This window comes from Anolis sagrei, chromosome 3 (genome assembly GCF_037176765.1).
Source record: "Anolis sagrei isolate rAnoSag1 chromosome 3, rAnoSag1.mat, whole genome shotgun sequence".
Taxonomy (NCBI): Eukaryota; Metazoa; Chordata; class Lepidosauria; order Squamata; family Dactyloidae; genus Anolis; species Anolis sagrei.
In genome coordinates this window covers 42,732,695-42,760,078 of record NC_090023.1, presented here as the reverse complement: position 1 = coordinate 42,760,078, position 27,384 = coordinate 42,732,695, and the positions used below count along the sequence as shown (strand labels likewise).

Here is a 27,384-nt window from a genome sequence, read left to right as displayed (position 1 = left end):
AAAAATACAGAACAAGAAACTTTACAATTAAGTAAAATAAACATTGTTTTGTATTTATACAGTTCTTGAACCTATTGTCCTTGAAACTGATCCACCAAAGACAGAAATAGGTAATTAATTATATTATATTATTAGCTATGCTTGTTCATGAGTAGTCAATAGGGTTGTGCATTTGTGTAGAATCGCTATTCGTTTCTGCTTGTTTGAACCGGAGGCTCCCCATATCCATTTTTCAGCACCTTCCAAAAATGGGCATGCTGCCAAATGGGGTTTTCATTCAGAATCTGAAAAAACAAACCAGTTCTTTTCGGCCCATTGGCAGCAATGGGGTTAAGAAAGCACACATTATGGGGGGGGGGGGGGCTGCCCACAGACTCCCCTTCCATATCCTTTATTAAGACCTGGATTTAAAAAGCATCAGAGTTACCACTCTTTCTGGATTCTTTCCCTTCATAGAGGAGGAGACTGGGTTTAATACTTCTTAAAGCTGTTCTACTCTAGAGGAGAGGCAGGACACAGCTTGGCTTTGAGGATCCTGAGGAGCTGGGTCCATATCCCCGAGAGAGAGGCTGAGGGAGAGAGGGGGAAGTTCCTTGGCCCTTTGTTGCATGAGCTTAGCCTTGGTCCCGCACCCCCTCCTTCCGCCGATGTGAGCTGGAAGCCTGGCTGTTGCTGCTGCTAAAGCTTTCCATGTTTATGGTGAAGGAGGAGGCCAGACCTGGGAGGGTTAAAGATACCCCTCTTTCTGGGATTGTTTTTTGTCCTTATCCAGGCTCTTGTGGCACTGGGTCCATCTCCCTGAGAGAGAGGCGGGGGGGGGGGGGAGCTCCTTGGCTGCACATTTCAAGGAGGACCAGGGAAGGAAGTGATGATAATTGGAGCTCACTCGAGCTAGGAGCACCACATGGTCACAAAAGCAGAGGAGGAGCCAGTTATCAGCTCCCACTTGCTTTTATGTTGAGCTGATTTTCATACCAGGAGGGGGCTTCCCATTACGTGCTCCCGACGGGAATGAAAGAACGGATGAAACAGGAGAAACAAATTCCACGCACAACTCTAGTAGTCAAGTTAATATTTAACCTCCATATAAAGTTAACTTGTTTTCCTTAATAAATTCTCTGTCTTTCCTACTATAATGGGGATTAGTACTTTTCTCAAGCAGTGTCTATGTTCATTGATACCAGAACCAGATTTCTGAACAATGAACTCAGTTGGAAATTTGATTTTTTTTTATTTTATTTCCAGAAGAGAGACCTCCTTTGTCTACCAGACCTAAAAATTGGTTCATCACTGATGCACCACAAACTACACCTGGTAAATTCCTTATACTTTCTCAGAATGAATCCATCAGTTTTAATTTTAAAACTATTTTGCTATAGCACAGAATATACTTTGTTCTTTTTCCTAAAGATGCAGGACAGTATTGTTTTAACTTGGAAAATCTTATTTATTGATAGTTTTTATAGCTGTAAACTTTATTTTTCTAATGTGCTTTGATAGTTTCACATTTCTAGGGCACATCCTATATGATGCTGCCTAGAGAAGCTGATGGATGCAAATACTCATACTGGTTTTTATTTGCTAGTATCTCCTGCGGGGGGAGGGCTCTGCATAGCTGTCAATTGATCCTACAGTATAAACTAATTTTATCTGCCTGAAAACTGTCCTGCCTGCTAATATACAGATATTAATGAAATTATAATACATTTCCAATATTCATTGCTTATAATGAATGAAGCTGTAGAGACTGCATTTGCAGTTTCATCCTATTGTGGCTATTTAAAACAGTGTTCATATTTATTGCCCTTTTTATTATTAGTAGCCAAAGGACACACATGTGGAATGAATTTCACCTTTTACTTAAAGTTGATTGGGTGATTTCTTCATGCTAGTTGAGTCATAAACTAATTGAGAGTGACCTGTATCATCTTTACTGTAGATGACATCCTTTAGATGGGTTGCTCTACTCCAATCAGTCCAACAGACAAGATTTTTTTTAATGAATAATGTGGATTTGAATCTCTCCTTAGCAAAAGAAGACGGTCTTCCTCAGTTCTGACTAGGTTTAAATTGTGTGCTTTTACTTTCAGATGACTTCTCCATTCTTGTACTCTAACTGCTACTACTAGCTCCCACTCTTCTCTTAGTCATGGTCTTCCTCCTCCCGTTCTTCCTCCTCCTCCTCCATCTGAATGCTTCCTGTTTTCCTGTGATGCTGCTAAAAAATTGAGCAGTGGCACCTTTTTTAAATTTAGGTGTGAGCATGGTCAGGAGACTTTAAATAAAGAGTTGGGTTGGCTGAGTCAGATGACATGGACCATGCAGATATGGATCTGAATTCAAAACTATTTCGTCTGGTGATGTTGCATTTCTACTAAGATCTCTGGTAGTGAATCTTTGCTTCACTAGCAATTTGCAAGATGAAGAGATTTTCTCCTGTTTTTGTTTAATTTCTGCTTTGATCCTCTGATAGATCCTAGACCCCTGGAACTGTTTAGTTGAGAAGGTCTGGATTATTCTCAATGCTCCACTGTCACACAGAAAGTAATAGTTCATGAAATGATCTTGGATCATCGTTAGTTGTTATTTGTATCAGATCCTCTCCTGTAAAGTGCTATATTTCACTCTGAACTCCCAAATTATTGCTTGGAAATTGGCTGGTGATGGCTACCAGATATCATGCTCTCTCTTACTCAGAGGTGAGCCACTCAAAGACAGCCCTTATTGATTAAAATATTAGCAGTAAATGGTGAAGAGCAACCTATCCAGAAGATGCTTTTCTACCACTACAGAAGACAAACAAATCTTGTCAAGGTCAACAATCCTTTTCTTCTTAGCTGTCACAATGATTTATAAAATTATTACTCAATTCTGATATTTTTATTTATTAATATTATTTATGCAGACATGGAACCAGTTACCTTTAGAATTGAGCAGCCAAAATCAACTCTAGGTAAAAACATTTTAATCATGGCTGGTTATATTTGTTTCCCTTTTCAAATAAAACTAGCTAGAATTGCATGCCATGTCCATAACATGTTTGCAATTACATCATCACTTTTAGTTTAACTATTGGTGTCTCTTCCATAGCATCTAACTGTGCTACATCTAGAAAATGAAAATCCACATGGTTCAAATTTGGACTGACAAGAAGATGCATAGCATGTGAAATCATAATGCAGGAATGCTTACTCTTCTATTACTAAAAAAACCTTTTTGTTCATAGAAAATCTGATACTAACCTAGTCAGAGAATAGTAAATGAGAAAAGAAACCCCGGAACAGTTGCACAAGACGTCATACAATTCTTTTCAAGATCTTTTAATGACCTATGTGAATTTAAATGCTTTGCCTTGAGCTAAAAGGAGATTGCTGGATGCGACCCTAGTAATTATGGCCTTGTCTACACCAGTCATTTAATCTGGGGCCAGTCTGGAGCATTATGATCTGGTATGGTCTCAGATTGACTGTGTTGTCAGCCATATACCCCAGGCTGAAGGCATTGTTGTGCCACAGTGGTGTCTAGGCAGACACACTTGTGTCCAGACAGAACACATTGTCTCCCTTGGGCCATCTCCTTGTCATCAGAGTCATCACTGCTACCATTCCTTGTCAGCCACAGAAGCCCCTGTGAGAATTGTTGATCGCAATCAAATCTTTTGAAGTCATAATGGGGAACCTGTGCAATCAGCCAGGAGGAGCTAATCATGTAAGCACCCCATTCTGACCTTAACAGAGACAGCCTCAAGGAGCATTGTGGCTGACAAGAAGAGGTGGTAGTGACATGGAGACACCCATGCCCTTCCCTGCATTGATCAGCACAGGAAAAAGGTAATAGCAGCAGTGTGTTTGGACAATGGATCAGTCTGAAAGAGACTCAATCCAGCAATTCAGATGGCCACAAAATCCTTCTTCTGGGGTGTATCCTGTCTCTGGGGTGTATCCTGTCTCTGGGGTGTATCCTGACTTTATTTAGAGTGGAGCTGTCAGATTAAAGGCAAAAAATGCTCAATATTGCTGGAAACTACCATATGTCAAGAACATTGCAAGGGCCAGATTAGAGCCAAATACAGAAGACAAGCTCTATGTTTGTCTTTTTAACTGAATAATTGGCACCAGTAACTCTAAATTCATCAGAACTACAGCATGCAAGAATGGAGATAGAGTCTTTTGCCATAAATCAGCCAAAAATTCCCTACTTTAAAAAACTACTAAGGAGCTAATAATAGCTTGTATTGACAGTTATTGTCTTAGATCATGACAGGAGAAATGTAGAACCCTTCCACACAGCCTTATATCCCAGAATATAAAGGCAGAAAATCCCATAGTATCTGCTTTGAATAGGGTTATGTGAGTCACACTGCCATATATTCCAGTTCAAAGCAGATAATGTGCGATTTTATTCAACTGTGTGGAAGGGGCTGTAGTTATAGTCAAACAAACAAACACACCTTTACAGCAAACCGCTTTCAAAATTAAAAAAGAATGTCTAAAACTATATGTTATATATAAATGGTATGACTTGTTCAAAGAAAGGATACAAAATTCCAAGGGGCTGCTGAAAGCCAATTCCATGAAGAATTACCTGAAATAGCCTGCCATACCCTGTTCACAACTGTTTCAAATAATTGTTCATACAACATTTTTAGAATGTGGCATACAAAGCCTTTATACTAACATTTATAACATTGATTTCAACATCTCCATTAAGCATGCTCATGGTCACTGTTAGACTCTATGTATTTTTTTTTCATTTCCATTGTAGAATGGATCTTTGTTTGAAGCTTTATTTTGGCAGCACTGTGGTCACGAAATTATACTAAAAGGATTCGTGATTAATTGTTTCAGCTCCTAAAGAAACAAGTCAAGTTCCTGCCAGGTTAAAAACGTCTCCTAGCCCTAGTATAATGCGAACCAAACCTAGTAAGTATTCATTCATATCTTTAGTTTATGCAAAATTATATTGAACGTGTATCATCTCTTCTATTAGAAATGATTTAGCCTACACAGACCTATAAGCGGGTTGAAAAAAATTACAAAAATTTCTCCACCCAATGAGAAAAAGGACACTTTAGTAATCTCCAGCTTTTTACCATATGCAGCCCTCCTCAAAAAGCAACATACCCAAACACATAAAAGCTTTATTAAAATATTTGAAGAGTGATGTGCATGATTAGTCAAAAATAACAGCCAGATGTATCTTGGTTGATTCTTTTTTCTTATCTGTTGAGTATGTGGAACAAACATGCCAACTGAATATATAAAAAGAGATGAATCACTGCTTAGCAACCAGAACAATGTTTTTCCTTTCAAATCACATGTTTGGCCAACTGTGTAAGTCATTTGTCTTGTAATGCCTTATGTAAAAGACATTTCCATACATATTGTGCTAGGTCTTTTGTTTTCCTCAGTACACGTAGTCATTTTCTAGGGTTTAAGAGATCATCCATGTTATGTTGTCAGTTTTAATTTGGTTTGGGTAAACATAATAAATTTGATTATGCCCAGGATACCTTTAAAAAATGGACTAAAGAACAGCTGACTTAAAACGAATACAGTGCCGGATGTGTTGATATCACTTTGACAGATCTCAATTGTGTGTATGTGTACACACACACAGTACTTATAGAGGATATTTATACATTTGATTCAGCCACTGAAAATTTCTGAATTGAATTTTTGAACTAAGTTGTTTGAACATATAGTACAGAAAGCCAACTACAATCCTAAATTTATGCATACCTTAATACAACTCCACCATAACATGACTCCATTGGAGTCTCCTGCCCTTAGGAAGAAAAATTACATTCTTCCCCTTTCCCCCAGCAAGTCCATTTCTAAAGGAAAGAGCCATTTGACATATGAACTGTGAGGCTGAAACTATTTCCAGTATACTTGGAAGCCCTAGCACAGAAATGTATTGGGATAAGGAGGCCATTCAATAAGAATTGCTCCTTGCCCTGAGGAATACTAAGATGGTGAGGACACAACTTTATTTCTGCTACTTTCTTTCAGGTCCAAAAGGCAACCGACGTGTTTCATCCAAGCCTAAAGTGCCTCCAACAAAATCCAGTCTCAAAGTACCTCCAACAAAATCAGGTAAATAGCTCACTACTCATGGTTTAATTTACAACACACTAGGTCTTCGACCAAAATTATGTAATTAAACTCTTTCTCGTGAGTATTTGGGCACATGCATGTATGTCACATTGCTGTTCTCCGAGCAGAAGGTATTGACTTTCGTTGAGTCACCTGTCCGGTTGACAGCCCGATCAGCTGATCAGCGCTGGAGCAGTCTACACAGGGGGGAGGGAAGGAAAGCACGTGATTTGCATTACTGCAGGGATAGACAGTTATGCAAAGATGCACATTTTTCAGGTTTTAATGCAACTTTTTAACACGTGTTTTTCAGTTTCTTCAGTTTTTTTATTTTCCGTTGCATTTCTTTAATCTTTAGATGTTTTATTTTATTGATTGAATTCATCCAGTTGTCTATTTCTCTCTCACTACAACTTAAGTTGCACGTGTTTTTCAATTGTTAACTTGATTCCTCTAGATTTCCCCTGCACTTTGGCTAAACATTGTTTAGCCATAGTGTGGCAAGATGTTTTTGAATTCCCGCAACAGCTTTTCGTGGGATGGGGTACTGTTTAATGGAGACTGGTCCTACAATGGGTTTAATTTCCACAACTATTACGGGTATGCATTTGGTTAAACCTGAAGGGTTATCCTCTGCCCAAACTCCAGACACCGCATACTTCTTCCATCCTTCTTTTTAGCCACACACCCTCTTTTAACCCGGTTACTTCTTGGTTTTACAGCATGTGTAGAAGGGCTCTAACACCTTACATTTTGCTCACAGAACTATCCTGAAGGGAAAAAAATTTAAAGTCTGTGAATATTTAATTACTTTGAACATGATTAATTCCTTTTTGTTACTGCTAGTTACAATCTATTCTCATCCTATCAAGGATTATCATTGTTGTACCAGAACTGGAGGATTTATGATTTCTAAGGAAGTCTGAAGTTTTGCAGAACTTACATCATTCAAAACCTTAGAGGAATGTTCACTACTAAAAAGTATTGTATAGAAAAAGTTATCTTTTTTGCAAATGGGGAACTTGATCAACATGTTCCAGTGCAATAATTCTACCTATATTGAAGCACTTCGCTTTCTAGCACATTTGTTTTAAAAGGTTTTTTAATAAATGAAAATATTTCCCAGTGAGGCAATGTTGAAATACAGTAGAACTGATTTATATTCTGTGAGGACTGGATTTAAAAATCATGTCATTTTTTCCATTCTATAGTGGTCTAAAGTAATCAGCTCATGAATGTTCTTAAAAAGAAACAGTTGTTTCAATACATTGCCCATATGATAGTGTTTATTCACAACAGCTATTGAGCTTCCAAAGGCAATATAAAGGCACAACCAGATATCAAAAGGTGGTGGAAAGAACAAAGCCTGGGTTTCACAGACAAAACACTCCTGTTTACTACTCTGCATGGATATAATAAATTGATTTATTACATTGCCTACATAAAATGAAACAAAAAATGTAATTATATAAATGTCTGTTGTTATTATTTACCATCAAGTCATGTTTGGCTTATGTCAAGCTACAAATGAATGACCACCAAAAAACACTATTATTATTGTTAGTTCTCTTGAGAGTCGCCCCCAGTGGAACAATGGGTTGAACCCTTGTGCCAGCAGGACTGCTGACCAAAAAGTCAGCGGTTCAAAACCGGGGAGCAGGGTGAGCTGTCTATCAGCCCCAGCTTCCCATGCAGGGATATGAGAGAAGCCTCCCACAGGATGGTAAAACATCCGGCCATCCTCTGAGCAACGTCCTTGCAGATGGCCAATTCTCTCACACGAGAAGCAACTTGCAGTTTCTCAAGTCGCTCCTAACATGAAATAAAATGTGTTAAGGTTCTGCAAGAGTAGGGCCATGCCTTTAGAGAGCCAATCCATCAATAGTATTATCTTTGTCTTCCTTACTCCCCTCCACTTTTCTTAGCATTATCATATTTTCCATTGAACCAAGTAAGCTCGTAATGTGTCCAAAGCATAATTTCAGCCTAGGTTAGTCATTCTGGCTTCTAGTGAAAGTTCATGATTAAATTGACCTCAGACCCATTTATTTGTCTTTTGGCAGCCAGCGGTTTCCCTAGAACTCTCCCACAACACCACATTTCAAATAAGTTGGTTTTCTTCCTGTCAGCTATCTTTACTGTCCAGCTTTCACAACCATACATAGAAACTGGAAATGCTATGACCTGGATGAGTCTGACTTCAGTATTTAATGTTACATCTTTACACATGCTGCTCATATCTAGTTCCTTAATGGTTGTACTTCCAAGTCCTTGTCTTCTTCTGATTTCTTGACTACACCCTCCATTTTGATTCATGAGTGAGCCTACATATTTTTTTTACTTTGATATCTTCATCATTAACTTTATATAAACTTATATAAGACATCTGTGGCCAACTGTTTTCTTAGTATACTATACCCCTTTTTGCATTTCATTGCAAGTCTATGTGATTTTCTGTTTGTGAAGTTTGTGCAGAACAGCTGGGGCCCCTCGGCAAAGAACTTCATTAGTCAACACGAAGATTTTTTTTAGAGAGGAAGTCTTTTTTCATGCTTGTTTTGTTTTTAGTGTAGTTGTCTTTCTTCGTGCCTTTTTCTCAACTAAATAAGCCCTGATCCTGATATATGAAGAAGTTGTTGATGTCAGTCATTCTTCAAGTTGCATAATGGGAAGTAAGCCATCTTTTGCTTCACTATCACTTCTCACTCATATGGGCAAGAATGTGTCTATCCTCATAGGAAAAAAGAAAACCACTTAGTAATTTCTAATGCACATGATTGTTGAATGATCATGTGCATTACAACTTATCTCCCTCAATGAACCATTTCAGAGATTCAGATAGTCTGGGGAGGCCCTGCTCTCAGTCCTACCTTCTTTGCAAGTGCAGCTGGTAGGGATGAAAGACATGGCCTTCTCAGTGGTGCCCCCTCAGTTGTGGAACTCCCTCCCTAGTGACATCAGATCAGCCCCCTCCCTACTAGTGTTGAGAAGGAGGGTAAAATTGTGGCTCTGGGAGCAGGCTTTTGAAAAATAGTGAACTGCAGTAATTTTAATGTGGAAAATATGGAATTTGACTACAGAATGGCCTTAGACTTTGATCCTGGATGGCCTGATTACCCTGGATTTGACCATGGATGGCATGATTTTAATTATGTTTATTATCTATTAATTTCAATTCAAGTTATTTTAAGTTACCATTGCATGTTTTTAAGCCACTGTGGAGGTGCCAAATGTAAGCCGCCTTGAGTCCCCCTTGGGGTAGAGAATGGCGGCATATAAATAAGGTAACTAAATAAATAAATTGAATGATCCCCCCGAAAGACACTAAAATGCACCAGAATTTTTTGCAGAAGATGTCTGAAAGAAGTGACTTGGGCTGTATCATCCAGTCTACTCTAGTGTTTGTTGCTTTGTGTGAAAAACAAAAAGGGGAAACATTCACAACTAAGGAGTTCTGCTATACATATGAGAGGAGTGCTTGCAGTGATTCAAAACTATCTTGGCACAGCAGTTTCAAATGATGATGCAATTTCTCCAGTTCTTATGTTATTTTGGCATATCTTTTATTTTATTTTTCAACAGAAATTACTTCATTTTCTCCAGACCCTATAACTATCATGGTACCTCATGTTCCTGAAAAGGCAAAAGCAACACTGGGTAATTGTATTTATTCACAGTCATGTTTTTCTCTTAACCTTTTTCTCTTAACTTTTTCAGAATACTTTCCCAGAAGAGTTGTGTGTCAGACTACAGCAACTAATACACAGTTTTTCTTTCCACATGTTCAACTACCCTTTGGCACAAAATGTGATTGATTTTCACATGAACAGCATTTCCACATCAATCTCAATCTTTGAGTTCAACAATGACAGCAAGATTAATTTTCTTTCAGCACTCTTTCTATAAAAATGAAAATATTTGTTATTTTATTCCTTTTTTATCACAATTAGCCTTGGGTTGACATTTGTGGGTATAGCATACTTTGCAGAATGTTTAGAATAGGCTATAAAATATCTGTAATTAATTAACATTCACATGAGGCAGGGAGATGAAGTAAGCCACACATGGAAACAGAACTTTAAGCATATCCTACAGTGATTCCCCATGGCAAAGGAAACACTGCTTCTATTCACTGTGAAAAGCAATGAGAACAGTAACTGTGAAAAGATTTCTCTAACCACATATGCAGCTTTCTCATACACCTAAGTCATTTATTATTGTGGTGTGTGTTTCCTATCCCATGCAGTACATGAAGTGACAAACCAAAATGTAGTTTGGAATACAGAAAAGGAAAATGAAGAGTTTTAAAACTTGCTGATCATTTGGACGTTAAACACAAGTGCAGTTCATCAGTATTCATTTTGAGACAAATTATGCCATTATTTTGCACCGTAGGTTATGTATGATATAATCATCACTATTGTTCAATGCATTGTCAAAGGATTTCATGACTGGCATCCCTAGGTTGTTGTAGCTTTTTCAGGCTATATGGCCATGTTCTAGAAGCATTCTCTCCTGACATTTTGGCTGCATCTATGGCAGGCATCCTCAGAGGTTGTGAGGTTTGTTGGAGACTAGGAAACTTGGGTTTATATATCTGTGGAAGGTCCAGGGTGGCAGAAAGAACTCTTGTCTGTTGGAGCTTGGTGTAAATGTTTCAATTGGCCACCTTGATTAGCATTTGATGGCCTGGCAGTTTTTTTGGTGTGGCTTGTTGGTGTGACTTGTTGAGAGATGATTAGCTGTCCCTGGTTGTTTCCTCTCTGGAGTTTTCCTGTGCTTGAGTGTTGTTTTACTGTTATAATTTTAGAGTTTTTTGTAATACTGGTAGCCAGACTATCACTATTGTTATTTAAATTGTTAAAATGACCGGGTGAATGTTAGATTTTGGTTCAATTGATCTAGAAAGAGTGTGCTTTCATTTGCTCTGTGGACAAGAAAGTTAAAGACATCCCACCTATGCATCCCACTTATATTTGACAATGGAATAGACTACTTGAGAGGATAGTGCACTCTCCTTTTTTGGAGGTCTTTAAACAGACATTGTATGGCTATTTTTCAAAAATGCTTTAATTATGTATTGAGATCAGACTAAACAGTCCTTGTGATTCTTCCCAGATTTAACATTCTGTGATTCTATGCCTTACCACCTCATCACATGGAGTCTTTTCTGCGCTTCTCTGCGCTGCTGATAGGTTGCCGGCAGGAAGTCACCTGGAGTCCATCAAATGTTGCAGGGCTACTTCCTGCAGGGCTCCATGCTGGCAGCATGCCTGCAGTGTCAAAAAGCAGAGCCCAGAGGAGTTATGTGTCCTCTTGTCTCTTCATAGAGGAAGCTGGGGAGGATGTGGGAGGAAGCTAGGAACAGTGGGGAAACGTGAGAATGGATCCCATAACCAATGGTGGTAAGGGCACAAAGTGTTATGCTGCCCCACAGTTTCGCTACTGCCCCCTGGCTTCTGGACCTCAGTATTGTGAGGTCCTTAGTCTTTAGCTAAAATTATCTGGACCAAAGCTTTCTGAACAAAGCTGTAAAGCAGACCCTAACCTTATTATTTTGCTTGTTTCTGTTCATAACTGTCTGTGAATACTAATGAGGAGAACATTTATTATTCAAAAGATGATGGTGATGATGGTGGTGGTTGTTATAATAGTTGTAGTTGTGATTTTCTCCTAGTTGGCTTTCCTAGTTGCTTTCACATACTTAGCCTTTTTTAGACTGAGGGACAAATATGTTCTTGTGGTTTAAAATCCAGGTTTAAATTTTTATTTCAGCTTCAACAGTGGAACAGTTCATTCCTAATAAATCAAAACCATCCACCAAGCCAAGAATGGTAGAGACAAAACCTGGTAATTGAGTCACTTCTGTAATTCTATACATGCATATAATTCTATTGTTAGCCAAACCTCACTTTCTTTATTTTTAGAGAAAAAGTGCCAAATTCTTCCTGGTAATGCCTGAGCAGCTATAGTCATAAGGGTAGAACATGATATCCCCATCCCTTGTCTTCTGTAGAAACTATTATATGCTTTCCAGATTTAATATCAATTCTGACTTGAGAAGACAGAAATGTCTGGGGTTTCTTCTTCTTGGAAGTACTTTCAAAGATCAACTTCTAAACAATAGTGTCATCCTTGTCATCAGGAGTAGATACTGTAGTTGTCTACTCCTGGTGGCTCTTAAAATGTTGTTAGTCTACAGCTCCCATCAGCTCCAGCTAGCATAGCCAATGGTGAAAAAAGTTGTTTTTGAAAAAACATCTGGAATGCCATGATTCCCCTTCCTGCTCTATTTTAGAGAACAATCTAGAGATTGTGATAGTCAAGGTAAAAGAGTTTGGGAGGTTTAGAGATCAAATTCCAGTGGATCACACAAAGCCCCAAATGTGTAAAAAATGAGCAGCAGTTGGAAAGAAATATTGCAGGGCACAATAGCGCCCTGGAGGACCATGAAATTCACTTGGCCTACGTATTGTGTGAATATTATACAGCTCTTCATTTTTTTATCAATCCTAGATTCTGCAGCAAGCTTCCATAAGTTTACAGTAGCTGCTGCCTACATACAACATTAAATGTTAAAATAAAAAATACTGTATTTTCTGGCATCTAAGACTACTTTTAAACCCAGAAAAATCTTCTCAAAAGTCAGGGGTTGTCTTATAGGCCGAGTGCTGAAACTTCTGAGCCAGACTGGAGAATCTCCAGTCTCCGCATATGGTGGGAAGAACTCAAAAACGGCTGCAGCCACATCCCCGCTATATGTGGTGACCATATGAAAGCAGCAAGGGCAGTGCTATACAAGTACAGTAAAAGAAAATCCACTCACTAGAATTTGTGGGAAGAAGTGACAATATGGTCCCAATGACAAGGTGAGGGAGCGTCTCACCAGGAAAATGCAAATGAAGGGCAGAGCAAGCTACAGACATCGAGGATGCCGGGGATATGGAAAAAAAGAGATAGAGCTGCACTGTGCCCAGAAAAACATACCTCTTTCACCCGTCTGGCCCGCCCTGAATCCTATTATTGTACCTCCTTCTCTGCCTCTCAGATATTGCTTCTGAGAACTGCAGTGAAGCAGCACAGACATGCATGTGCAAGATCTGAGAGGCAGAGAAGGAGGTACGGTGATAGGAAAATTACCATATTGAAATGAAATCTGATGTTTTTAATTTTTTTATTTCGTGTGCATTGGAAGAGGGGTAGCCTTATATGGTGAGTATATCCCAAATTCTATATTTTAACTGGAAACGTTTAGGGTCGTCTTATACTCAGTCATCTTATACGCCGGAAGATACAGTACATATGCACTCATACATAGATATGTTTGTCATCAGAACAAAAGTTGTGGTTGCTTCAGAATATTTTGTTATCTCACTTTGTCAGCTCTGTAAAATATTGGAGGTTATATTTGAGTATTCCTTGTCAAAGAAAACCTATGACAATTGTGGAATTGTGAAAGGTATAAAGGCATAAACACACGCACATTACAACTTACAAAAAATCATTTATTTTCCCATTATTCCTTTACATTGTGCTTTTGAATGTTCACCACTTTTTCAATATTTGTTTTAAATATTGAAGCTATCATAGTTATCCCCAGTCTCCACTGAAATACCTGCTCCAGCTTTGCTTTACAACACAAATTTCCTTGAAAAGTATTATTTGCAGTGGATGAGCTTTTATTTTTTCTATAACAACTTAAAATTTCATTTATTCCAGCTTTATAAAATGTTCACTTTTTCCTTCCAACAGCAGTACATCGAACAACCTCTCAGCCATTTGTACTCAAACCTACTGTGTCTTCCGAACAAATAAAGACAATTATGGGTAAACTTCCATAGTGAAGTTAATTTGCTGTTCATTCTCTTTTCAGCATCAAAAATAATCTGCACCATTATTTTATGTTGTGACATCCATTTACTTTATTTACTACTTCTCCATTAATGTCTTTGTTTGGCTCTGTTGTCTCATGTCTGCTTTAGGAATGCCTTTTCTGGAGCTCAGAACATAAATTAACAACAACTTTCCCCTTCTCTTTCATCTTAAACCTGAGATATTGGTATCCACAAAGCATAAACATTCTTCATCCACAGTCACTGTGTATCATGGCACTGTTTTCTAATTTTCCAAGCTCTTTTAATCAGATATTCAGCAACACATGGACTTGTACTTTCATTTGAACTAAACATAGCATGAGTCTATTATTTCTAAATACTACAATAACAATTCCACTCCTTTTTTCTAGCTCCAAAAGAAACATGGTTTATTTCTTCTAAACCCAAAACATCTGGCAAACTAGATGGTCCTCCGAGTAAACCTGGTAATTGCATTCTTTTTTAAATTGTGTAGGTAGGAATTTTGCAAGCTTTAAAAATGCCTTAATAGTCTTTAAGAAAGTTAATAGCATCTTATTTCAATCAGTTTTATGGTGGTTTCAAATGTAAATATTCAGAAAGTATGTCATTTGATTGATGTTACATGTGACACATGAAGAAACGTAGAATCATAGAATTATAGAGTTGAAAGAGACCACATGGGCCATCTGGTCCAGCCCTCTGCCGTGCAGGAAAAGCACAATCAAAGCACACCTGACAGATAGCAACCTCTGTTTAGAATCCTCCAAAGAAGGAGCTTTCACCACACTCTGAGGCAGAGAGTTCCAGTGTTGAACAGCTCTTACAGTCAGAAAGTTCTTTGTAATGAAATCTCCTTTCCTGTAATGTGAACCCATTGTTCCAAGTTCTGGTCTCCAGGGCAGCTGAAAACAAGCTTGCTCCCTCCTCGTGACATCCTTTCACATATTTATACATGGATATCATGTCTCCTCTCAACCTTCTCTTCCACAGGCTATTATTATGTTGGACACTGCTCTGAGTCCCCCCCAGGGGTGAGAAAAGCAGTAAATGCAGTAAAAAAAACCCATCCCCAGTTCTTTAAGACACTCCTCCTAGGGCATGGTCTCCAGATCTTTGATCATTTTAGTCACCCCCCTCTGAACACTTTCTAGCTTGTCAATATCTCTTTTAAATTGTGGTGCTCAGAATTGGATACAGTATTCCTTTTTCTACTCACATAATCAAAGAACTTCTTTTTTGTTGTTTCCAATCAGTCTGGCAAACTTGAACCCATTTTGTTTTGTTTTTTTAGCCTTTATGATCTTTTCTGTACATGTGTTGATTATTTGTTTGAATTCCTCTTTTGTGATTTCCCCCTTTTTCCAATTTTATACATGTCTCCTTTAAATCTTAGCTCAGCTGAAAGTTCATTGAACATCCTTTCTGGTTTTTTTACACTTCTTTTTTTTCTCTTGGTGGCACTATTTGCAATTGTACCTTCAGTATATCATTTTCAAGAAACTCCCATCCATCATTAACTCCCTTCTCTTTTAGTATCCCTGCCCAGGCAATCATGCTCAGGGTTTCCTTAAATCTCTCCTAATGTATGAAATGTAAGTCTGTTAGTTTCCCCTTTCCTCTGAATCACGAACTCCAGGAGCACATGGTCACTCCCACCTAAGGATCCCACCACTTCTACTCTATTTACCAGGACCTCATTGTTGGCTAGGATCGGATCCAGAATAGCTGATCCCCTTGTTGCCTCTTCCACCTTTTGGACAATAAAATTGTGTGCAAGGCAAGTGAGGAATTTGTTGGACTTTATACTTTTGACAGAGCTCATTTTCCAACAAATATCAGAATACAGTAGTTGAAATCTACCATTATTAATATATCTCTTCTTTCTGCATGCTTGGTCATCTGTTCAAAGAAGGCTTCATCCAGTTCTTCAGTCTGGCTCAGGGATCTGTAGTAAACACCCACAACTACATCTTTTTCAGCCATTGTTCCCTTAATTCTTATCCAGATACTCTCAATCTGATTTCCGGGATTGAAATCCTGTATCTCTTCACAATTGTAAACTTCCTTGACATATAATGCTACTCCACCTCCTCTTCTGTTTGGCCTATTTCTCTGAAATAAGTTATAACCTTCCATTACCACATTCCAATTAAAGGACTTGTCAGTTATGCCTATCACATAATTGTTTTGTTGTGCTAAAAGTTCCAGTTCAACTTGTTTATTTCCCATGCTCTGGGCATTAGTGTAAAGACATCTAAGCCCATGGGATATTCGCTGTAGCTGTTTATTTGACATTATTGTTCTCTCGGTGCTTGGTACTTGTTCTGTTTGTCCAACCCTCTCTTTAGCCTTTAGGCTGTTCCCTCCCAATCTTGATAAACTGCTGTTCTCGCTTCCCAAGGATATTGTCCCCCTTCCCCTTTAAGCACAACTTAGTTTAAAGGCTGGCTGATTAGGTTTGCAAGTCTTTCATCAAAAGCATTCCTTCCAACTTCTGTGAGATGAAGTCCATCCTGTGCCAGAAGCCCATCTTTCTGTAAAAGCAGACCATGGTCCAGGAAGCCAAATCATTCTTCCTGACACCATCTGCGGAGCCAGTCATTCACCTCTACTATTTTTCTCGCCCTTCCTGGGTCACATTGTGCAACTGGGAGGAGAGATGAAAATGCAACCTGTACATTAAGATCTTTTAGCTTTCTTCTGAGAGCTTCAAAATCCTTTCTGATCTTTTGAAGATTATATCTTGCAATATTGTTGGTTCCTATATGAGCCAACAGGAAAGGGTGGTGGTCAGGTCAGTGAGCTTGCTGAGTCTCATCAGCCAGTCAGTTACATGGTGGATTTTTACCCCAGGGAGACAGCATACTTCTCAAGACATCCTACCTTTTCTACTTTTAAGATTCCCTATTCTTCCTTCCTAGGCCTTCATATGACCCATTTGTTTGGGTCATAATGGAAGCTGAGAAATGGGTGAGGTAGGGAAAAGGAATAGAACCTCCTTCTTGTTACTCTCTCTTATTTCTTCTCAAATCCAGATATCTTAAGTCAGGGAGTATTGCATCAGAACACTTTATATGCCATATAGATATAGCAGTTCCCTGGAATCCCAGATCAACATTGTCCACATTTTGAATGCTGTCAAAGCAAAGCAAAACACATGGTTTAAAGCCCAAATAGATGCAGAGGTATTCTTTGGGAAAGAAAATAACTAATGGGTTCAGGTCTGGTACTTTGCTTTTAAGTATAATAAGGCACCCATTAACATTTATTCAGATTCTTGGGCAGGTCTGTTTTAGATTCATAAGTTTTTCTTCCTCATATAATAAAATCTTAAATTGGAAATGACTTCAAGGCACACAACAACCAAGCTACTTTTGATATTGACATTTTTATCAAAGAAATAAGTCATTCTGATTGCCCTGAGCACAGAGAAAAAGATATAAGTATATTCATAATAATTACATTGAATTAATGATGGTAAAATGGAAAATGTATTTTGTATACTCAATGTTGTTTCTTACTATCAGTTGAGAATGCCTTATCTGAAACGCTTGGGACTAGAAGTGATTTGAATTACAAATGTTGGAGTGTTTGCATGTGTGTGCGTGCAAATATTCCAAATATATGTGGAATATCTTGGGCATGGGGCTCAAATCAAACTCAGAATTAATTTATGGTTTATATACACATAACTGAAGGTAATTTTATACAAAATATTTTTAACAATTTTGTAAATTAGACCAACAGGGAGCAAAGGTGGCAATATCTCAGCCACTTCCATGTGGACAATTTTGAATATCAGAACATTTTGCATTTCGGATTTCCAGATAAGGGATATTCAATCTGTACTCATTTTCATCTTACATTAAACAAGTTCTGACTAATCCCAGTGCCATTCCTGTTTTGTCCCCTGTAGTTCCAGATGCAATATACCCAACATTTCCAGGATCAATTAACCTTCACATTCATGTTTTCAATGGTCCCAAAGATAGTTTGGGTAATTTATTTATTTATTTATTTAAAGCTAGCTGAAATATTGTTTTATTTACTTATCTTTCTTACAGGGTATACGAACTCAACATTTTTGTTGGGGGTGGGGAGAGAGATTTTACTTGCTTCTTTTCGTCTTGACTGTGCTACAGAACACATTTCTTGTGATTGGTTCCAGATTATGTCCTTGCTCTTTCATCTAGAAATCTTCACCTCCTGCACAAACTATGATTTGTCATCATGCATGCTGACCTAGGCCGGGCTTGTTAATTTTATAATTCCTCTTTAAATCAAAGGGTCCATATTCTATGAAAGCATGGCATGCTGCCAGGATTCCAGCAATCAGTGTTTTAACTTCTAGATTCCTTTGAAAAAGTTGTACTTGTTTTTAGAACTTCATAGCATTCAGTTTAAAGAAAGCACCATTTATAACTAACAAGGTCAAATGTTTTATTTTTAGCTTCAACCAAGCCCCATAGTGGTGTAACAACTGAAAGTCCGCATTTGAAAACTGGTAACTTATTTAAAATGGCTTATTTGAATTCATTCAAAATTTGGTTTTTGTTAAACATCTCATGAACTTTAACTATATAGTTTACATCTATGAGTTTCATCTATTGTTAATATCCAGAAATTCCTTTAAATCACATCTTTTTTAAACCTCCTCATCGGAGTTTTTTCTGGATCAGAGTGAATCACTTTGAGGCACAATTGTCTATACATAAACTTTGCAGGGGTGGTAGATGGACATGACTTGCACAAAACAGCTTGGAAGGGTTTCATTTTAGGCTACACTACAACCTAGGTGTTATAGTAAAAAATACTTCTTCAAGTGTGCTATAGAAATATTGATTCTGTTTTATTGATTTATTTATTGGAATTGGGATCACAGACTGTTCTAGATGGGGTTGCACGCCCTCTAAAACATTGGTTCTCAACCTTTTATTGACCAGGGACCACTTGACCAGAGGCCACTCTCCAAATTAGTATAATGAGATTTACAAATCAATTGTTGGTCAACTTTAGATTCAGTTGGTTATTTGGGGTGCTGACTCAGAAAATTGCATTGGATAGGCCATACCAGATCTAATTTCTGATACAGAACATATGCCATCTAGTAGTCACCATCTGCTCACCCACCGAAAACCATATTTGATAAGCCTTGACACTATAAGAGAGTTTTGCGAGACCAATCACTCTCATTGCAACAGTGTAGTAATGGTGAGCCTGCAGACCACATTTTAGTTCTTCTGGACCACTGGTGGTCCCAGATCACAGGCTGGGAATCACTAATCTAAAAGATCAAGTCTGTAGCTTGGAAGTTCTATAGACTGCTCCTAGAAAGCCAGGTTGCTGCAATGGCAAGGAGGACCTTTGCCCAGCTGCAGCTAGTGCGTCATCTTTGCTTTCCTGGGGAAGGCAGATTAGGGCTGCAAGGGTTCATGCCTTAGTTACCTCTTGATTGGACTATTGGAATGTGCCACATTTGGGGCTAACCTTGAAAAGTGCTTGGAAGTTTCAATGGGTGAGAAATGCAGCAAATCTAGTGCATTTTAAAGACCATGTAACATCAATCCTGCAAAACTCCACTGGTTTCCAATTTGCTTTCAAACTCAATTCAAGATATTGGTATTGACCTAAAATCCTTAAGTGACTTGGGACCAAGATATCTGAAAGTATGCCCATTTTTCTTGCAGTTATGGTATTTGGATCCTCTTTCATGCTGTATGTTATCTTTAGTATTACTCATATTCTTGAAAATTGAACTATTTTTTTCTTTCTTTCTTATAGCCGTACATAAAGTGCACGATACTACAGCTAAACCTAAGACTACTGATAAGACACGTTCCAGGCTTGGTAATATATATCACTTTTTAAATGTACTTTTAAGTTTGTCTTTACAGTTAGAGCATCTTAGTTATCTTGGTTTTTTAACCTCAGAAAAGTTTTAAAAGATGATAGGAGAATGATGAATATATTGTTGGAGTTTTGTTCTAAATGTTTTCTAAAGGGACATTAACCATACTTTTGAGGGGAGAATATCAGCCCTTAGACCTGTGGCCTCATAAGTTTTCTTTAAGGAGTGTGTGGTTTGCAACAGGAAGCTCCTCTTCACAAATGGGTATGGTTTCTTTGGGTGATAATCTGACAGTTAATTTATGTCAAAACTGCATTGGTTTCAAGATTCCAAAGCATCCCATACCTTCAAAGCATCCTATACCTGCCCCACCTGAAGAGAAATCCTGTAAGAGTAAAGACCACATAAAGGAGACCAGACTTTTCCTGAAAAGACAGAATAAATCTTCTGAGGATGATTCTACTCAGTCATTTAAATTGAGTCAAGACATGAATTACAAGGGTTGAATGAAAAGTAATGCCTCCACCTTCATTACTTGGGTTTGGATGAGAATATTTTAATAAATCAAATGGAGAAATAATCCTTAGAATGTGTTCTTTAACTACCACTATTCACTTTTCCACATAATCACCAGACAATTGGATACATTTCTGCCAACGATGAACAAGTTTTCTGAAGCCGTCATGTAAGAAGTCAACACTCTGTTTCCGCAGCCCATCGTGGACAGATCTTCCAATAGCCAAGCAAAGCAATAATGTGACCCACACATTCTTCTGAAATGCTGATTATGCTGAAATTTCTTTCTGAGTGATACGACAATCGTCCTGAATCAATCTGTCAACCTTTTGCTTGTGAAACCAGGTGGTTGCTGTCACAGGACATCCAACTCTTTGTTTGTCACACAAGTCAGATGTTCCCACCTCAACATCTTTAAACTTACCCAACGATGCATAGTACTCACATCAATACAATCACCATAAACAGCTTGCATTCTCTGGTGAATCTCCTTTGGGGTGACACCTTCTGCTGTCAAGAATTTAATGACTGCACTTTGCTTAAGTCGCATTGACCAACTGTCTGTGCAGGGTTCCATACGTCACACTTTAACAACACAATCATTCAATTCTAAGACTTCCTGCCAAAATGGAACTGTAGAGGAGAGTCTACTGAACAAGCCAGTATCTGCTGCATACCAGTACTGCAATCTGTTGAGGAGTTACAAATGTGGAGGCATTGCTTTTCATTCACTATGAAGCACCTAAACAAGTACTGGATTCCAGGCTCGGATGGTGTTTACAAGGACCTTCTGGTTGCAAGTCAATCTGAACCCAGGATTTTTTTTTCTTACCCTATCTGGTGAGACGCAGCAGTGGAAATTGGCATGATGGGCACTGATGGACAGCAAAAAGAACAGTGCTGATGTGCAGCATCATTAGGGATCAGTGCAAGAGCAAGGATACAAAGGGATGGAAAGTGGCATTCTCATTGGAACATTGTAGTTTCCTATGTGGGTAGATGTTTTTTACTTTTTGGCACAAGCTGTGTTTCCAGTTGTTTCAAATGCCCTTCCTTTTCTGTGTCACATTCAACTCTGCATGGAATATAAACTGATCAGCTGCAGCAGATTTTATGACTTATTCCAGAATTTCCAGTGAGATTTTCTGAAACACTCTTTCTGACTGGATATGTATTGGGGATGTATTTTTGTGAACATCTTGAGCTCGAGACAGCTTCAAATTGCATGTTAATGCCTTGTGGAACCTCCCTGAGATACCCATAGAACAGGTTCTACAAACCCCATCCCACTCCCTGTTCTCTTGACTCTTCCATTGGATGTCTTCAGCACTGAGATGTTTCCAATGCATTTTCCACATTATGAAACTCTACCAGATGCCCAGATCATTGAATATACTTCTGAAGGGGAGATTTAAAATTATTTCATTCCTGAAGAAGTCCTGAATTATCAATCTAGTAAACAAAGTACTCTTAAACAACAAATTTAATATTAAAAATGCTAACTCCCCTTTCATAGTACCTAGCATAAATCTCGTAGTCTAGGATAGACAGCCAATGAAGACTCAAGAGTAGGCGGTAATACGGAGGGGAAAATCAGTGGGAACCATATATATCCATAAAATTTCTTTCCTGTCTAGTGTAATCAGTACAAAATTTTGCAGTAATAATAGTAACTTTAAAAAACAACCTTCCATCATTTGTTGTGTTTTTCTTTTCAGTTGTAAATAAAACAACACCAGTCCCAGGTAGAACACGAACACCTGGAGGAGTAGCGTGGAATAAACTATCAAGAGGTATTACTTGCATGGTCTTCTTAACTGTTGTACCTGATATGAAGAAGAACAGTTGTGACTCTTTTTTTTCCTTTTTATTTCTCTTCATTTCTTTCCCTCCCCACCTCTCTCTCTTTTTTAAAAGGCATGTAAGGGGAAAGGACTGGGTAGCCGTTGTGGCCTCTTCCAACTCTCTGTTGCTTTGATAAGTGTTCTGTGTGCTTCTAATTGAACTGTGGTGCATTGTGGTTTGTGCATGGACTATGGGCAGATCTAGACAGCCCCTTTATTACAGAAACTTCCACAATAAAAAAGGGATTGTCCAGACAATGTTCTGGATAATCCTGAATTAATTCACCACAAACTAGGAAAACCCTGGTTTGTCATGAATTATTTTGATAGTGGGCTTATTCTGTGCCTTCTTGGATAAACCCACTACTTCCGGTGTCTGGACTACAGTCCAGACACCAATCCCTCAGTTTTCCAGGCTAAATTAGTCCAGGAAACTGTGGGAATCTCAACCCTCTCACCAAAGCCCTAAAACCCCCTTTTAAAAATAAACCTACTTACTCAGCCTGCATTGAAGAGCTGCGGCAGCTCTCCTGGCATGTGGAAATCACATGCCAAGAGAATGGGGGGGGGATGCTTCTTCCCCCCCCCCCCCTTTCTCCTGGCACATCATTTCTATGCACCAAGAGAGCTGTCACAGCTCTTCAATAGAGGCTGGGTAAGTGTTTTTAAAAGGGTCTCAGACCTCACTACCTCTGAGGATGCTTGCTATAGATGCAGGCGAAATGTCAGGAGAAAAATTGCCTCCAGAACATGGCCATATAGCCGGAAAAAAACCTACAACAACACAGTGATTCCGGCCATGAAAGCCTTCGACAATACAACTAAAATATGGTTCATGACCTTACCATTACTACACAGTTGTAATAAGAATGACTGGTCTAGCAAAACCCTCTAATAGTGTTGAGGCTTATTAAATATGATTTTTTGTGGGTGAGCAGATTGTGACTACTGAATAGCATGTATTCTGTATCAAAAACTAGATCGGATGTGGTCTATCCAATGCCGTTTTCTGAGTCAGCACCCCAAATAACCAAACTGAATCTAAAGTTGACCAAAAACTGATTTTTAACCCTTTTGGTACTAATGTTAGAGGGTTGTCTCTGGTCAAAGTGGTCCCTGGTCAAGTGGTCCCTGGCCAAAAAAAGGTTGGGAACCACTGCTATAGACGATATCCTTTATAGAAGTATCTAGTCATCTTCGTCTTAGGCAGCATGTCCAATGAATCAATGACCAGGTCTAGGTCTGTGTTGGAGAGTCTTGGATAAAATTTCCTGAGGTGTCTCACCCCTCTTTCAATTGTCCCTGACAGTTTATCTTGTGATGATGGCAGTTTTCCAACAGAACTGGGTGCCTGGGTGTCTAGCCCATTGCATTTCCACTGTGCCCCAGAGCAATACCACCCAGTGCTTCTCTAAATGTCAACTTTGATGAAGAGTCTCAGGGAAGAAATCAATAAAAGGTTCTGCCATGATATTGAGTCTCTGGGATCTGCCCAAAAATGCCAGGTGTTGATGCTGTCCTTGCCAGTTAAAGCTTGTCTTCATTTTTAAAAAATCAGTTTCAAATAGGGTTAGCATCAGTTTTCAATTTCCCAGTTAAGTTCACTTTATGTGATATCATCCAGAGAAAGGTAGAAGCCGTACAAATGGAGGAGATCAAACCGCAACTAAAATTTCAGTCAAGCATCTTCTTGGTTTACCAAAAGTAATCATGGCATGACTGATTTCTACAAAGGTTTCAAGAAGTATATAAATATCACATCACAACAACTTCTTATACTGCCAGTGGTGTGATGAAATGACAACCAGATGCATAGGAGAAAAAAATCCCTTCCAAAAAGCGACCCAGAAATTCTGCGTGTTTTGCCCACTGTTCCCTTCACAGTCTGTCATTTGGACAAGGAGCCTAATATATAGATTTACAGGGATTAGTCAAGGGATTAGCACAAACACAATCCTCCTATAGCTTCCCAGTGTCAGGTAATTAAATCAGAATGTCTAGCTCTTGGGAAATATTTTGTTTTGGATGCCTTGTGTTTTCCAAGTGGCAACATTCCAGCTAGCATCAAATTAAAACCACAGTAACCTTTCCTCAAACTAAAAATATAGCAGTAAAAGGAGACATATCTCTATATTGGTAGACCTGGATGCAGAAAATTTTTAGAAGTAGTGATTTCTTTCACAGTGTCATCTATCATCCCTCTCTTCCAAGTTTTACCAACATTACAAAGATCGGTGAGGGAGAAGCAGACAGGCAAAAGTGGCTGGAGGGACATCTTGATATAATAATTGACCAGGACTGGAGAAACCCAGATTCAACATTTCACTGTTGAGTTTGATGGGTGTAATTAACCAAGTCATTGCATCTAAACCCCAACTTTCCCAAAAGGTTTTCTGTGGCTAAACATTGACAGAACAACCATGTATACTAACTTGATTTTATTGAAATGCATTGATGTCTCCTTGGTTGACATCATGAATCTTTTCATCCAAAATTTAGGCCTTCGGGGTTTTTCTGTTTGTTTTTGTGCTTCTGAAAGTTCCTGTTTTTGGTCTACTTTGCATGAGACTTGGTGTGAAACAAATTTTACATATTAGGTGCTACCAGTCTGACGTTTGTTACATTCAAATTATAAGCAAAATAACATCAATCAAGACAGTGCTGAATTTTCTAATATTTTATAAATCAAACAGTCTTGTACATGCTAACTTTGAATTTTAACATTTCAAAAGTATAAGCATTGTATACATCTAGGAAGGTTGATAAATTGTGGATTTACAGGACTGAAAGTATATAATGTACAGTTGCCTTGAAATGATTGGTCACATTCACTGGTATTTCTCTGTCATTTATAAGTGCTCATGAGATATCATTAGGTTGGATAACTTTCTCTTGTGATTCCGTAAACATGTGATATAGTACATATGTATTTCATTTTTATCTCACAGGTGATAAACTAACTGACCAAGATGCTACCAAGCTTCTCAGCACAAGTTCTAGTATACGCTCCAACTCATCCATTCATTCCTCGGTATCAAGAAAAAAGCCAGACCCTGGTAAGATGAGTTTCTGCTTTTTCAAGCAACATAAATTACACTATATAATTTAATTTTAGTTTCAAACATTATATTTTTAACCCATTAATGTAAAAATATTGAAGTTTCTGAAAGCCTTTTTTTAAAAAAAATGGCAATGATACTGATTGCTCTGATTTGTATGTTCATAGACATGCAAACATATTGAGACCCTGAAGGACAAGCTGTAATATCACACAAACACACATCCCTACAGATCCGAGACAATATTGGTGGTAGAATTACCACCACCAACCAGAAATGGTGTTTCATCCTGGTTTTGTTGGCTGCATAAAGTTTTAATAATTTTTAGATTTGGCTAGATTTTTAGATTTGGCTAGATTTGTGTTGTGTTTTAATATTAGATGTGAAGTAATTGATCGGTTATGTTATCATTTAATTTTTGATTCTGTGTTATAACTTTGTGTTATATGTGGATTTATTTCTGGGAGTTGGTTGGGTTGTTTGTTTTTGTTGGTTTATTACGGCATTGAATGCTTGCCATTCTTTTGCTGGAAACTGCCCTGAGTCCCCTCGAGCAGATAGGTGCAGGATATAAATAAAGTGTTGTTGTTGTTGTTGTTGTTGTTGTCAATGTGCTTTCCGAAGGATTGTCCATGACTGAAAACAGAAGGGGGTGATCCACCTTTTCCCTTCAGCCACCTTTGCCCAAAATACCTATTCTGGATGATTGAAGACTCCAGAGCAGATTTTCAGTATTACGGAAGTCTATTTGTGGTAGGAATCAAAAACAGTGATACCACTATTACCTTCATATTGGATGAAGGCCAATATAAATACAATACTTATTGGTATTTATCAATATTCCCAATCCTGTAATGGAAAATGACATATAAATTTCATCCATTTCCTTTTATAGTGATTTTTGTAGAGTACAGGGCAGACCAGCATTGCTCTCAAATGAATAAAGCCTAAGCTTTCAAAACTTTTTCACTACTAAGTGTATTTTGTTGCCTAAGCAAGCCTAAATTAAGAATTTAGGTAGAAAAATCAATTTCACTTAGAAAAATTGACTTGTTTCTCTGCAAATGGAAGATCTCCTTCCACTAGTATTGAGAATTGGGACTGGTTTAATGTCTCCTACTGGAGGATATGGTAATGTAGTATTTTTCCATTTCTCCCCTTGCCCATGCAAAACACAACTGACTTTTCATAATGTTCTCTAAGATCCCCCAATAGCATAGGAAAGTGCACCAGAAATAAAGGTGACAGGAGACAACTATATTTCTAATCCCTTACTCCATCAACAGGAGAACTCCACTAAGTAAAATCTTGAGTTAAAATCATTAGGCATTTTGGATTGGATCTTATTGGGGGCACTTTTGTGTTCACCAGGTTCTCTCTTTGAATGTAGCTTCCCTCACTACATCCCTACTTGTTCAACATATCTGCTACTCCCTAGAAACAAAGCAATGGGGAACTATAATGGGAGCAAGTAGCCACATGGTGGTTGTCATTTTTAGGTCCCAGGTCACTTTATTCTAGTCCACAATATTAGCTAATAAATTAACAATCCTGAAAGCAAGTTCCACTGAGACTTCTGACTTTCTCTCCAAGAGATTTCCATACATTGAAATCTTAAATAAATTTTATTTAATTAAATAATTGATATAATTTGTTGTTGTTATAAAGAAATAAAATAAATTAAAAATTATTTGAGAATCTTCTTGAACATGTGTGCTACTAAAATATATATACATGACATTTATTTGTATTCATCACATTGGTACTTAGCAGTGCTATGGCATTTCTATTTGCTGGTCTTTCATTCATGTATTGCAGTCTCTCTGAAGCTATGCATGAGCTTGTTTGTATACTGGTGCCCATTGAATTCTGCTTAGCATTAAAGCTTGAGAAGAGTGCATGGAAAGAAAGGTTTTAAAATGGTGAACTACATGATTCTTTTAATTCCTTTAAAGGACATTGGGATTCATGACATGTGCATAAAAAGTTTGCTGCTGGCAGTTAAGACATCCACTCAAGCAAAAGAGCAATTGCATCATTCATTAATTTAAAAATTGCACCATAAATATACAAGACTTTGAAGAATTAGGACAATAAAGTTTAATTATTCTTGTTGCTTTATAGCAATTCCTAGAAGCAGGGTAGGTACAGTTATTTCTGCCT

The 27,384-nt window shown here is 38.1% G+C and overlaps 1 protein-coding gene across 18 annotated transcripts in view; it reads left to right on the top strand.

The window, feature by feature from the left end:
* The window catches only part of ABI3BP (ABI family member 3 binding protein), a 163,849-nt gene that overhangs the window by 107,639 nt on the left and 28,826 nt on the right, over positions 1–27,384 (top strand). For 12 of the 18 annotated variants that reach the window (XM_067466635.1, XM_067466633.1, XM_067466631.1 and 9 more), the window contains 14 exons: positions 63–110; positions 1,246–1,314; positions 2,906–2,953; positions 4,848–4,922; positions 6,015–6,098; positions 9,681–9,755; positions 11,874–11,948; positions 13,851–13,925; positions 14,344–14,418; positions 17,871–17,951; positions 18,405–18,458; positions 19,736–19,801; positions 22,037–22,111; positions 25,111–25,218. In XM_067466635.1, the coding sequence (XP_067322736.1) occupies positions 63–110; positions 1,246–1,314; positions 2,906–2,953; positions 4,848–4,922; positions 6,015–6,098; positions 9,681–9,755; positions 11,874–11,948; positions 13,851–13,925; positions 14,344–14,418; positions 17,871–17,951; positions 18,405–18,458; positions 19,736–19,801; positions 22,037–22,111; positions 25,111–25,218 (1,008 nt within the window). The remainder of the gene's footprint in view (positions 1–62; positions 111–1,245; positions 1,315–2,905; positions 2,954–4,847; positions 4,923–6,014; positions 6,099–9,680; positions 9,756–11,873; positions 11,949–13,850; positions 13,926–14,343; positions 14,419–17,870; positions 17,952–18,404; positions 18,459–19,735; positions 19,802–22,036; positions 22,112–25,110; positions 25,219–27,384) is intronic. The other 6 variants (XM_067466620.1, XM_067466624.1, XM_067466629.1 and 3 more) reach the window with 6 other exon arrangements.